General features: G+C 38.3%; 1 protein-coding gene across 1 annotated transcript in view; it reads right to left on the bottom strand.

The window, feature by feature from the left end:
• CRYBG3 (crystallin beta-gamma domain containing 3) overlaps window positions 1-13117 on the bottom strand; it is a 362092-nt gene that overhangs the window by 47410 nt on the left and 301565 nt on the right. Inside the window, exons 17-18 of the mRNA XM_053706046.1 lie at window positions 9599-9725; window positions 6505-6644 (exon numbers count right to left, since the gene is read on the bottom strand). Coding sequence (XP_053562021.1) covers window positions 6505-6644; window positions 9599-9725 — 267 coding nt within the window. The remainder of the gene's footprint in view (window positions 1-6504; window positions 6645-9598; window positions 9726-13117) is intronic.

The following is a 13117-nucleotide window of genomic DNA, read 5'->3' as shown; positions in this document are numbered from 1 at the left end:
TGTTGCTACAATTGTCCAAACTGGCCTGCGAAAGGTCATACCTTTGGACAGATGGACCCGAGATAGCCACCAGAGAAGAGAATCTCTGGTCTCTTGATCTAGATTTAGCAGAGGGGACAAATCTGTGTAATCCCCATTCCACTGACTGAGCATGCATAATTGCAGCGGTCTGAGATGTAGGCGCGCAAATGGCACTATGTCCATCGCCGCTACCATTAAGCCGATCACTTCCATGCACTGAGCCACCGAAGGGCGCGGAATGTAGTGAAGAACACGGCAGGAATTTAGAAGCTTTGATAACCTGGACTACGTCAGGTACATTTTCATTTCTACAGAATCTATCAGAGTTCCTAGGAAGGAAACCCTTGTGAGGGGTGATAGAGAACTCTTTCCCTCGTTCACTTTCCACCCATGCGACCTCAGAAATGCCAACACTATGTCCGTATGAGATTTGGCAATTTGGAAGTTTGACGCCTGTATCAGGATGTCGTCTAGATAAGGGGCCACTGCTATGCCCCGTGGTCTTAGGACCACCAAAAGAGACCCCAGAACCTTTGTAAAAATTCTTGGGACTGTAGCTAACCCGAAGGGAAGAGCCACAAACTGGTAATGCCTATCTAGAAAGGCAAACCTTAGGAACCGATGATGATCTTTGTGAATCGGTATGTGAAGGTAAGCATCCTTCAAATCCACTGTGGTCATGTACTGACCCTCCTGGATCATAGGTAGGATTGTCCGAATAGTTTCCATTTTGAACAATGGAACTCTGAGGAATTTGTTTAAGATCTTTCGATCCAAAATTGGTCTGAAGGTTCCCTCTTTTTTGGGAACCACAAACAGATTTGAATAAAATCCCTGTCCTTGTTCCATCTGTGGAACTGGATGGATCACTCCCATTATTAGGAGGTCTTGCACACAGCGTAAGAATGCCTCTTTCTTTATCTGGTTTACAGATAATCTCGAAAGGTGAAATCTCCCTTGTGGGGGGGAAGCTTTGAAGTCCAGAAGATATCCCTGAGATATGATCTCCAACGCCCAGGGATCCTGAACATCTCTTGCCCACGCCTGGGCGAAGAGAGAAAGTCTGCCCCCTACTAGATCCGTTGCCGGATAGGGGGCCGTTCCTTCATGCTGTCTTAGAGGCAGCAGCAGGCTTTCTGGCCTGCTTGCCTTTGCTCCAGGCCTGGTTAGATTTCCAGGCTGGCTTGGATTGCGCAAAAGTTCCCTCTTGTTTTGTAGCAGAGGAAGTTGATGCTGCACCTGCCTTGAAGTTTCGAAAGGCACGAAAATTACCTCCAGTAATGTCAGCAATAATTTCCTTCAAACCAGGCCCGAATAGGGTCTGCCCCTTGAAGGGAATGTTAAGTAATTTAGACTTTGAAGTCACGTCAGCTGACCAAGATTTAAGGCATAGCGCCCTACGCGCCTGGATAGCGAATCCAGAATTCTTAGCCGTTAGTTTAGTCAAATGAACAATGGCATCAGAAACAAAAGAATTAGCTAGCTTAAGTGTTCTAAGCTTGTCAAGTATTTCAGTCAATGGAGTAGCTGTCTGAAAGGCCTCTTCCAGAGACTCAAACAAGAACGCCGCAGCAGCAGTGACAGGAGCAATGCATGCAAGGGGCTGCAGGATAAAACCTTGCTGAATAAACATTTTCTTAAGGTAACCTTCTAATTTTTTATCCATTGGATCTGAAAAAGCACAACTGTCCTCGACAGGGATAGTGGTACGCTTTGCTAAAGTAGAAACTGCTCCCTCCACCTTAGGGACCGTCTGCCATAAGTCCCGTGTGGTGGCGTCTATTGGAAACATTTTTCTAAAAATAGGAGGGGGGAAAACGGCACACCGGGTCTGTCCCACTCCTTAGTAATAATTTCTGTAAACCTTTTAGGTATTGGAACAACGTCAGTACACACCGGCACCGCGTAGTATTTATCCAGTCTACACAATTTCTCTGGCACTGCAATTGTGTCACAGTCATTCAGAGCAGCTAAAATCTCTCCAAGCAACACCCGGAGGTTCTCAAGCTTAAATTTAAAAGTAGACATATCTGAATCAGGTTTCCCCGAGTCAGAGACGTCACCCACAGACTGAAGCTCTTCCTCAGCTTCTGCATATTGTGACGCAGTATCAGACATGGGCCTTAAAACATCTGCGCGCTCTGTATTAGTCTAACCCCAGAGCTATCGCGCTTTCCTCTGAATTCAGGCAGTCTGGCTAATACCGCTGACAGGGTATTATCCATGATTGCCGCCATGTCCTGCAAAGTAATCGCTATGGGCGTCTTTGATGTACTTGGCGCCATTTTAGTGTGAGTCCCTTGAGCGGGAGTCAAAGGGTCCGACACGTGGGGAGAGTTAGTCGGCATAACTTCCCCCTCGTCAGAATCCTCTGGTGATAATTCTTTTAAAGATAACAGCTGATCTTTATTGTTTAAAGTGAAATCAATACATTTAGTACACATTCTCCTATGGGGTTCCACCATGGCTTTTAAACATAATGAACAAGGAGTTTCCTCTATGTCAGACATGTTTATACAGACTAGCAATGAGACTAGCAAGTTTGGAAAACACTTTAAATCAAGTTAACAAGCAATATAAAAAAATGTTACTGTGCCTTTAAGAGAAACAAATTTTGCCAAAATTTGAAATAACAGTGAAAAAAGGCAGTTAAACTAACGAAATTTTTACAGTGTATGTAACAAGTTAGCAGAGCATTGCACCCACTTGCAAATGGATGATTAACCCCTTAATACAAAAAAACAGATTAACAAAACGAAAAATATGTTTTTTAAACAGTCATAACAACTGCCACAGCTCCTACTTTTGAAGCCTTTTGAGCCCTTCAGAGATGTCCTATAGCATGCAGGGGACTGCTGAGGGAAGCTGAATGTCACAGTTTGTAATTTTAACTGCACCAACTGTAACTTTTATACTATAACAGTGGAAAGTCTCAGGAAACTGTTTCTAGGCAAAAATAAAGCCAGACATGTGGAAAAAACTAGGCCCCAATAAGTTTTATCACCAAAGCATATATAAAAACGATTAAACATGCCAGCAAACGTTTTATATTGCACATTAATCAGAGTATATACCTCTGATAGCAAGCCTGATACTAGTCGCTATTAAATCACTGTATTTAGGCTTTAACTTACATTAATCCGGTATCAGCAGCATTTTCTAGCAAATTCCATCCCTAGAAAAACTTAACTGCACATACCTTATTGCAGGATACCCTGCACGCCATTCTCCCTCTAAAGTTACCTCACTCCTCAGACCTATGTGAGAATAACAGTGGATCTTAGTTACTTCTGCTAAGATCATAGGGTGTTAGGGTTAGGGTTAGACTTAGCTTTAGGGGTTAATAATTTTATTATAGGTTGCGGCGGTATAGGGGGGGCAGGATAGGGGTTAATAAAAATATTATAGGTGGCGACGGTGTAGGGGGGGCAGATTAGGGGTTAATAAGTTTAATATAGGTGGCGGCGGGGTCCGGGAGCGGCGGTTTAGGGGTTAAACTATTTATTTCGTTGCGGTGGGGTCCGGGAGCGGCAGGATAGGGGTTAATACATTTATTAGGGGTGGCGGCGGTATAGGGGGGCAGGATAGGATTTAATAGGTATTATGTAGGTGGCGGCGGGGGACGGGAACAGCGGTTTAGGGGTTAACAGATTTCTTAGAGTTGCGGCGGGGTCCGGGAGCGGAGGTTTAGGGGTTAAAATGTTATATAGGTGGCGGCGGTGTAGGGGGGGGCAGATTAGGGGTGCTTAGACTCGGGGTACATGTTAGGGTGTTAGGTGTACACACTTCCCATAGGAATGAATGGGATGTCAGGCAGCAGCGAACTTGAACTTTCGCTATGGTCTGACTCCCCTTGATTCCTATGGGATCCGCCACCTCCAGGGCGGCGGTTTGAAAACCAGGTACGCTGGGCCATAAAAGTGCCGAGCGTACCTGCTGGGATTTTGATAACTCCCAAAAGTAGTCAGATTGTGCCGAACTTGCGTTCTGAACATCTGGAGTGACGTAAGAATCGATCTGTGTCGGACTGAGTCCGGCGGATCGATGCTTACGTCACCAGATTCTACTTTTGCCGGTGTGTAGGCCTTGATAACTAAGGCGAATCAGCCTCGCCTCAAATACGCTGCGGAATTCCAGCGTATTTGAGGTTGACGGCTTGATAACTAGGGGCCATTGGGTGAAATGTATTGCTATCTAAATTGTAACTATTATTCGTATCTAAGAAAATACAAAATAATTCTAAGGCAAATACTATGTTGATATTAAAGTTTAAAGGGATATGAAACCCAAAAATGTTCTTTTGTTATTCAGACTGAGCATACAATTTACTTCTATTATCAAATTTGCTTCATTCCCATGTTATTCTTTGTTGAAGAGATACCTAGGTATGAGTTTAGAGCACTATATGGCAGGAAATAGTGCTGCCACCTAGTGCTCTTGCAAATGGATAACAGACTTGTAAAACTGCTACCATATAGTGCTTCAGACATGGATGCTTCTGAGCTTACATCCATGCTTTTCAACAAGAGATACAAAAGAACATAGACAAATTGATAATAGAAGTAAATTAGAAAACTCTTTAAACCTACATGCCCTATCTGAATCATGACAGAAAAAAAAGTGTGGTTCATGTCCCTGTAAGTTCTCAAATGAATAAACTGCTCTCACCCAAATCTCAATTTTTTAATTGAAAGTTTGGAATTTTTGGTTTTCTAAATTGTGGTCCCACAGTTGAAATTTATATTACATTAAAGGGACAGTTTACTCAAAAATGTTCTCCCCTTTAATTTGTTCCCAACGCTCCACTTTACCTGCTGGAGTGTATTAAATTGTTTACAAGTATTTCCATTAACCTTATATTGGCATTTGAATTAGTTTATTTAGCTTGTGGTGTCCCCACCCATCCTGAAATCTTTTGGCCACGAGGCCCAGCTGTATTAACACAGCAGTAGAAGAAATTACACTCACAGTGGGTTATAGAAGAGATAAGGTAATACAATGTTAATTTTCCATTGTTCTCTACAAGTATTGGTGATTGGTTTATGAACAGATATAAGATAAAGAAGCAACTATATGTACACAATGTGATAAAGTAATGAGATCTGATTATACCTACAAGCTCAACCCATTTTATTAGGTTGTGGCTTCAAAAAGTCAGCTATTTCATATACACAAATAAGCCTTAAAAAAGCAAATTTCATACATTTTATACTCTCCAGCGGGTAAAAAAAGTAATTGGAAACACATTAAGGGAAAAACTATTTTATAGTATACTGTCCCTTTAAGTTGAACTTAAAGCGATATTAAAGTACTTTAGTTTTTAAAAAGTAATGGGCCCGCCATGTTTAAACTTATTTTACCCTTTATCTCTTCCTCGTAGAACGATTAGGGATAGATTAAAAAAAACAGGCAATGTCAAACAAGGCTGGGTGGAAACCCTGTTAGATAATTACTTTAATAATCCTATGTACCACACAGTCTCTTTTTTTTGTCTGCTTTATATCTGTCCCAAGTTGTCCTCAGCCGGAGAGTTAGATAAGGGGTAAAAATAAGTTTAAACATGGTGGCAACCATTAATTTATAGAAACTCAGTGGAATTTTGAAAAACATTTTAAAATTACAGAAAAAGGGGACAAAATTAATAATAATATTGGAAAGTTTTTTTTTAACTACACTTAATTAAACATTTGCAATCTCATACTGTTTAATGCTCTTTTAAAGCTAAAATATTAAAGGGACACTAAAGTCAAAATTAATCTTTCATGATTCAGATAGAGCAGCAATTTTAAGAAACTTTCTAATTTACTCCTATTTTTAATTTTCTTCCTTTTCTTGGTACCTTTATTTGAAAAGCAAGAATGTATGCTTAGGAGTCGGCGCACTTGCTTATTGGTGGCTAAATGTAGCCACCAATCAGCAAGCGCTAGCCAGGGTGCTGAAATTGGCCATCTCCTAAGCTTTACATTCCTGCTTTTTCAAATAAAGATACCAAGAGAACAAAGAAAAATTGATAGTAGGAGTAAATTAGAAAGTTGCTTAAAATTACATGCTCTACCTGAATCATGACATTTGAAAATTGGGTTTAATAACCCTTTAAACGTTTTCCTAATTAACTGGATTTCATAAAGAAAAAATGGCAAAACACTAGCAATGAAATGAACAGACAGAAAAGTGGCCCCACTAAAAACAGGGTAGTTAATTTCCATGTACAAGACAATGGTTTGGAAATCTATAGGCCCAATAATCTAAAGTTTTTCACTCAGGCAAGATGATCTAAAAGGTCTTGTCAGTACTGCAAGGCCACTTCACAGAATTTTATAAAAGCTATTTTTAGCTTTGGATGTGAGTGAGACACACCTAGATTACAATATAATGTCTAAAAGATTAGGCCTCATTTCCCTCCAGGCCAGCGAGTTTGTGTTCATTGGACCTATTACCTAGTTAGCTCCCACCATTCATTAGAAACATCATGATCATACTCACAGTCCACTTCGTATCCACACAGACTGGGTATAAAAGTGAAGATCCTTGCTGAGGACAGAATTTACAGCTTCTTCAAAATTCAACTCTCTTCCCTCACATGAGTCCAACGCAAACAAACTGATGGATGGTTCAGCAAAGACCTAAGAGAAATGCCAAAATCATTTTCATTGATATGTACCCTCAGATAACTAGCATGCAAGTTAACATGTAAATGGATAGTACACAGTGCTCCTTTAGTAAAAATAAATATGTTAAATCAAAGTAAACATAAAAAGAAACAGATTATGTTAAAAACAGCAAACAATTTAGTTGCTTTCTTGCAAAATGAGCAGTTAGAAATTCTTACTGTACCCCCTGCCCTTAAGGAGATAAGAGAGCAGAAATCTTTTGAACGTAAGTTGCATTCTGCCTCTACTGAGCATGAGCAAAACAGACTTACTGTCTCTCTAGCATTATCGGTATAGTAAACCAGCTCAAGTTACTCTAGACGATGTATGACATCAAGCTAAATTAGCCTTCCTGTAGAGACCACAGCCACCTTGTAGGGCTGCAACAGGAAGTAATTCACAGTGCACCAATGAAGTTAAAAAAAGGAAATAAATGAGAAAATCCATTTAAAATAATGAATAATACATATTGCAATTATTTCTATAAGTATAACCCACGGCTTAGCTAATTTTTTATTACAACAATGACATAGACTGTTTAACATCCCTTTAACATTTAGAGTAAACATGTTTAGTGAACAACTTGAACACTTTATAGCTGTCCTGTAAGAAAAAAAATGAATATAGAGACCAAATAAAAACAGTGTATTGGATCCCTTAAGCAATATTATTCCTTCTCCTTGTTATGGAATAAAGAAATAAAACTGCAATCAATGTGTTTTTTAAAGATGAGAAGTGCCTTACAAATACAGTGACTGACACTATATGTTATTTTACATTTACTAAAGCATATTACAGTGGCTTCATTATGCTGTACAGCTATTGAAATACTAATTTAAAGAGACATGAAACCCCACATTTTTCTTTCATGATTTAGGTAGAACATACCATTTTAAACAAATTTCCAGTTTACTTCTATAATCATTTTTTCTTCATTCTCTTGGTATCATTTGTTGAAGGAGCAGCATGGGTGAGCCAATGACAATCGGAATATATATGAAGTTACCAGTCAGCAGCTAGAACCTAGGTTCTTTGCTGCTCCTGAGATTTCCTAGATAAATGTTTCAGCAAAGGATAACAAAAGAAGGAAGCAAATTGAATAATAGAAGTATATTGGAAAGTTGTTTAAAATTGTATGCTCTGTCTAAATCATGAATGTCTAATTATGACTTTACTGTCCCTTTAAATTCAAAAGACTGCCATCGAAAGTATGCACTTTCACTCAAACACACAACGGTTCAAAATGAGAACTTGAATTGTTTCATTTTTGAAGACTACTATTATGCAAATTTAATAGAAAGCATGTGCTCATACTCTAGTGCGATAACTCTGCTAGACCGAAGCTTTTTGTGCGCTTCGTGTTGCGCTCGTATTACAAGCTGAAAGTAAAATGTTTGCATGCAAATGTAAGCCCAACTGTGAAAAATCACACTGTGATAAGAAGCGGCCTTCAAGGGCTTAGAAATTAGCAATCAACAAAGAATACCAAGAGAACAAAGCAAACAATGATAAAAGTAAATTGGAAAGTAGTTTAAAATTGTATGCCCTACCTATATGAATCATGATTTACTTCTGACTGGACTGTCCCTTTAACTTATAATGTGATAATAACACATTAGCATCAGTAAATACTTATTTCATACATGTAAAAGAACATCGTTTAAACATGAAAATAGCTGTGTATTAAAAAACTTAAAGGAATAGTCTAGTAAAAATTAAACTTGCATGATTCAGATAGAGCATAGAATTTTAAGCAACTTTCTAATTTACTCTGATTATCAATTTTCTTTGTTCTCTTGGTATCTTTATTTGAAAAAGCAAGAATGTAGGCATAGGAGCCAGACCATTTTTGGTTCAGCACCTGGGTAGCACTTTCTGATTGGTGTCTAAATGTAGCGCTACCCAGGTGCTAACTGCTAAACCAAAAATGGGCTGGCTTGTAAGCTTACATTTAAATAAAAATACCAAGAGAACGAAGAAAAATTGATAATAGGAGTAAATTAGAAAGTTGCTTAAAATTGCCTGCTCTATCTGAATCGTGACAGTTTGATTTTTACTATACTATTCCTTTAATGGGACACTAAACGCACATGGCAAGCTGCAGCTTAATGTCTAAAAAGCATTTTAAAATTAATAATACAGTTTGTTTTGTCAAATGAGAAATTGTTTAATGTTTTTGTTTCCAGAATAAAAGGGCATGTGCTACCCTGTCCCATTCCTGCACAGACATATGGTGCATGGTAGCTCACCCATGTACAGTATCAGAAAGAAAGGGGTTAGCACCAATTTATTAAACATTTTTAAACAGATCCAAATTAATTTATAATCCCCACTCTACAACTAAATATTAATATATATTAATTTACAGATTCATACAATTCACATGGTAAAGATATTGTAGAGGGGTAAATGCTAGTGAATGAGAAAAAACAATTGCACTTTTAACCTCTTAAGGACATATGACAGAATTTTTCCGTCATAAAACAATTGAGCAAACTGAAAGCTGTGTCCTTAAAGGGTTAAATGTGTAAGATCTTGTTTATGAGATACTTCCATAGGTCATGTGGACACACATTCTCCTTCCAAACCTGTTCCAAGTGCTGGAGGTGATGAAGCGTGACGCCCACAGCACAGAGAGCATGCACATGAAGAGAATGCGTATGCACTCAACGTATGACAGCATCAGCAGGGGGTGCATGCACACACAAAAATCAGAAAAGTTTTCTAAGAACCAGATTTCCAAACATAAGATGAAATGTGAGAGTCCAAAGGAAATTGCAAATAACTGATATGCATTTCAAATGCCACACATATGTCCCTGTAGGACGGAGTTGTATGTATCATTAATATGTCTCATCTAATGTGTCTGTGTTATTCTTCATTAAAAATGATTACATTACAAATTTTAAATGGTTCCAATTTCTTACATAATCTATTGGCTTGATATACTTGATCACAGCTGCAGGACAGCCACACGAGACCATGTCTGGATAGATTCCCTCTTCTAACACACACAGATTCTCGGAAGACTCTCCTTTGTAGCACAGGAGCCAGCTGTAGAATACAAATACATTAAATTCAAGAGGGACAAATTATTTCAACAAAGCAAACTTACTGCCAATTTAAGGACAATTTGCCCATTCACCATAAGTTGTGTTTTGCATGGCTCTCGCTTTCTAAATAGAAAGAGCTACAAACTCAGAACTAGACTGAAAAAAAAACCTGGTCAGCTAAAAATGTAGATAGCAGTGATTTAAAACAATAAAGAACTCTTTGAGAGTACAAAAAGCAACTAGGCTTCAAAATCATGCAAAATTATTCCAATCCAATGTTATAAAACTATATTTTCCTAGGTACATTTGGTAAAAAATTTCACACTAGCTTTATTGAAGTAAAAGTAATCAAAAAGACAAAAAAGTGGTCAACACAATAATGCATTAACTGGCAAACCCTCACAAACTAATCACACCCAGACAAAGGATGCTAAACAGGAGCGCTGAGATGCTTTACTATCTCGCAGCTAGCTGTAATTTAGCTTAGACAATCCTTCCTAGTACATGATGAGAAATGTTGCACTTCTGTAATTATGTCACACAGAAACTCTTAGGGCTTGATTTATCAAGCTAGGGTGGACAGGGGGGAATATGTATGGCAGGCAGCAATCCGCTACCGAAATTAAGCCTTGCACAAGAGCACTATTTTACCAGCGCACAGCCCCTCTGCCAGCGCATAGCCAATCACAAGCGAGCAGGAGCTGTCAATCTCCCCATTCAAATGAGACTGGGGAGATTTAAATTCTCCACCTAACAGGTGGGGAATAAGGCAGGGAAGCAGCAGTCATAGGGGGGCAAACGGCTTGATAAATCGAGCCCTCACTGTATGTTATCATCAATAATGGTGTGAAGTGACCAAAACAGACCTCTGGTTAAAAGAGTCATTTATAAAAATGTTTATTTTAAAAAAACAACCATTAGTTTATATAACCATTGGTTTATAAATTATATACTTTTTGATTTTGTTTACCAGAATCCAGTGCTTTTTTTTTTCTTTTTGTTTAAACAAAGATGGTTTGGAGATAAGAGAAAATGTAAATTTTAATCTGCTGCCATCCACTCATATGAGGTATTTTTGTATTTACAGTTTGTATCAGATATATAGATATATATAGGATGTTTTGAACATTTTGAGATTACTATTTTTTTATTCTAGGTTTGATTAATGATGTTTTATTAGGAAAAAACTGACAAATGTGTGCATGTGTAGTTAGGCTATTGGGCATTTAAATACGATTTGAATAGGGTTATGATTAGACCTAATAGTCTAATCTTGTGTAAACAAGAGGTCCTGTTTGAATAATACATACCCTGATTATACACATTAACCTGTCAATGGGTTTGGTTGCACACAGGTGAGTGCAACTAACAGAAGAGCAGCGTCACTCACCATATCCTAGGAATTAGCAAAAAGCCAGATTGAAGGTTGTAAAATATCCCAGTTTGCCTGTCTAGCACCAGATATATTGCTTTGTGAGTTTGTAATTTCTTCTTTACTTTTAACCTTGGTCTGTTGCCTGTTAATTCCCTGTTGACTCTACCTTAATTCCATGTGGCACAAAAAGGAGAAGCCTGTGAATACCTGGTTCATGCTTACTGGAAGCAACCTGCATTATAGCAACAATATCTTCTGTATGGCACGTTAATATACAAAGTTTATTTCTAACTGCCTGGCACCTCCAATAAACCCATTTTTAAATTAGGGAACTGTTAATTTTTGGAAATGCAATCAAAGAGGTCCATTAAAAATAACAAGAACTTTGCAATGATTATATATATATATATATATATATACCGGCCACTTTATTAGGTACACCTGTTCAATTGCTTGGTAACAAAAATTGCTAATCAGCCAATCACATGGCAACAACTCAATGCATTTAGGCATCTAGACGTGGTGAAGACGACTTGCTGAAGTTCAAACCGAGCATCAGAATTAGGAAGAAAGGTGATTTAGTTGAAACGGTTTTTATTGTCACACAAAATATAAAGTTACAGGTCACATGTTCCCTTAGTTTGTAGCATATCTCCTCCCATGACCTTTGATATAGGTCGAATGTCCCTTATTTAATGTCTTGTTGTGGAGATAGTATATCAAATTCCATCAATTCATTTAGAGATACAAACCTTACTATTTCAATACAGTTTGTGCGACTTGCAATATCTCTTAACGGAAAATACAACCAGAATTTGGGGACCAGGACGAAGGGAACAGCAAAAAGAAACATACAAGATCGTTTTTCCCTTCCTTCCCATCCCACCCCGACTTTTATTCTGTGCATGTTTTATTCCCTCCCCTCAAACCTCCCATTAACAAAAAACCAACTTTACCTTAAAACTTCAACCAACTTGTCTGTCACGTCCCTCCTCTATCAATGGATCCAGGAGAGGGGCCCTCCACCAACTGTTTGTAGGTCGTTTCAGTGTCCCTGCTATCATCAGCCTCAAATGTCAGATTGTGTTTCTTTTCTATAAATTACCTATCCCATAATTAGTTTGGTCTTCCCTATTTCCTTTCTCTGCTAGTGAAGAAAGGTGATTTAAAGGGACAGTCTAGTATAAATTAAACTTTCATTATTCAGATAGGACTTTTAATTTTAATCGACTTTCCAATGTACTTTTATCATCAAGTTTGCTTTTTTCTCTTGGTATTCTTAGTTTAAACTAAACATAGGCAGGCTCATATGCTAATTTCTAAGCCTTTGAGGGCTGCCTCTTATCGCATGCTTTTTAAATCTCTTTTCAACACAAAGAGACAGAAAGTACACGTGGGCTATATAGATAACACTGTGTTCAGGCACAGAAAGTTATTTAAGATCTAGCACAATACAATGCTAAATTTAAGACAATAGATTATAAACAGTCACAGTCATGGAATCAGAAGGTTCCTAGATACAAGGTAATCACAAAGGTAAAAAGTACATTAATATAAGTGTGTTGGTTATGCAAAACTGCGAAATGAGTAATAAAGGGATTATCTATCTTTTAAAACAATAACAATTCTATGGTTGACTGTCCCTTTAAGTGACTTTGAACGTAGCATGGTTGTTGGTGCCAGACGGGCTGGTCTGAGTATTTAAAAAACTGCTGATCTACTGGGATTTTCACGCACAACCATCTCTAGGGTTTACAGAGAATGGTCAGAAAAAGAGAAAATATCCAGTGAGTGGCAGATGAGTGCACGGCAATGCCTTGTTGATTTCAGAAGAGAATAGGCAGACTGGTTTGAGATGATAGAAAGGCAACAGTAACTCAAATAACCACTCGTTACAACCAAGGTATGCAGAAAACACAACACGTCGAACCTTGAATCAGATGGGTTACAGCAGCAGAAGACTACACTGGATGCCACTCCTGTCAGCTAAGAACAGGAAACTGAGGCCAAAATTCGCA

Source organism: Bombina bombina, chromosome 3 (assembly GCF_027579735.1).
Source record: "Bombina bombina isolate aBomBom1 chromosome 3, aBomBom1.pri, whole genome shotgun sequence".
NCBI classification, from domain to species: Eukaryota; Metazoa; Chordata; class Amphibia; order Anura; family Bombinatoridae; genus Bombina; species Bombina bombina.
The sequence above is the reverse complement of the archived record's forward strand: the minus strand, read 5'-3'. Positions and strand labels throughout refer to the sequence as shown.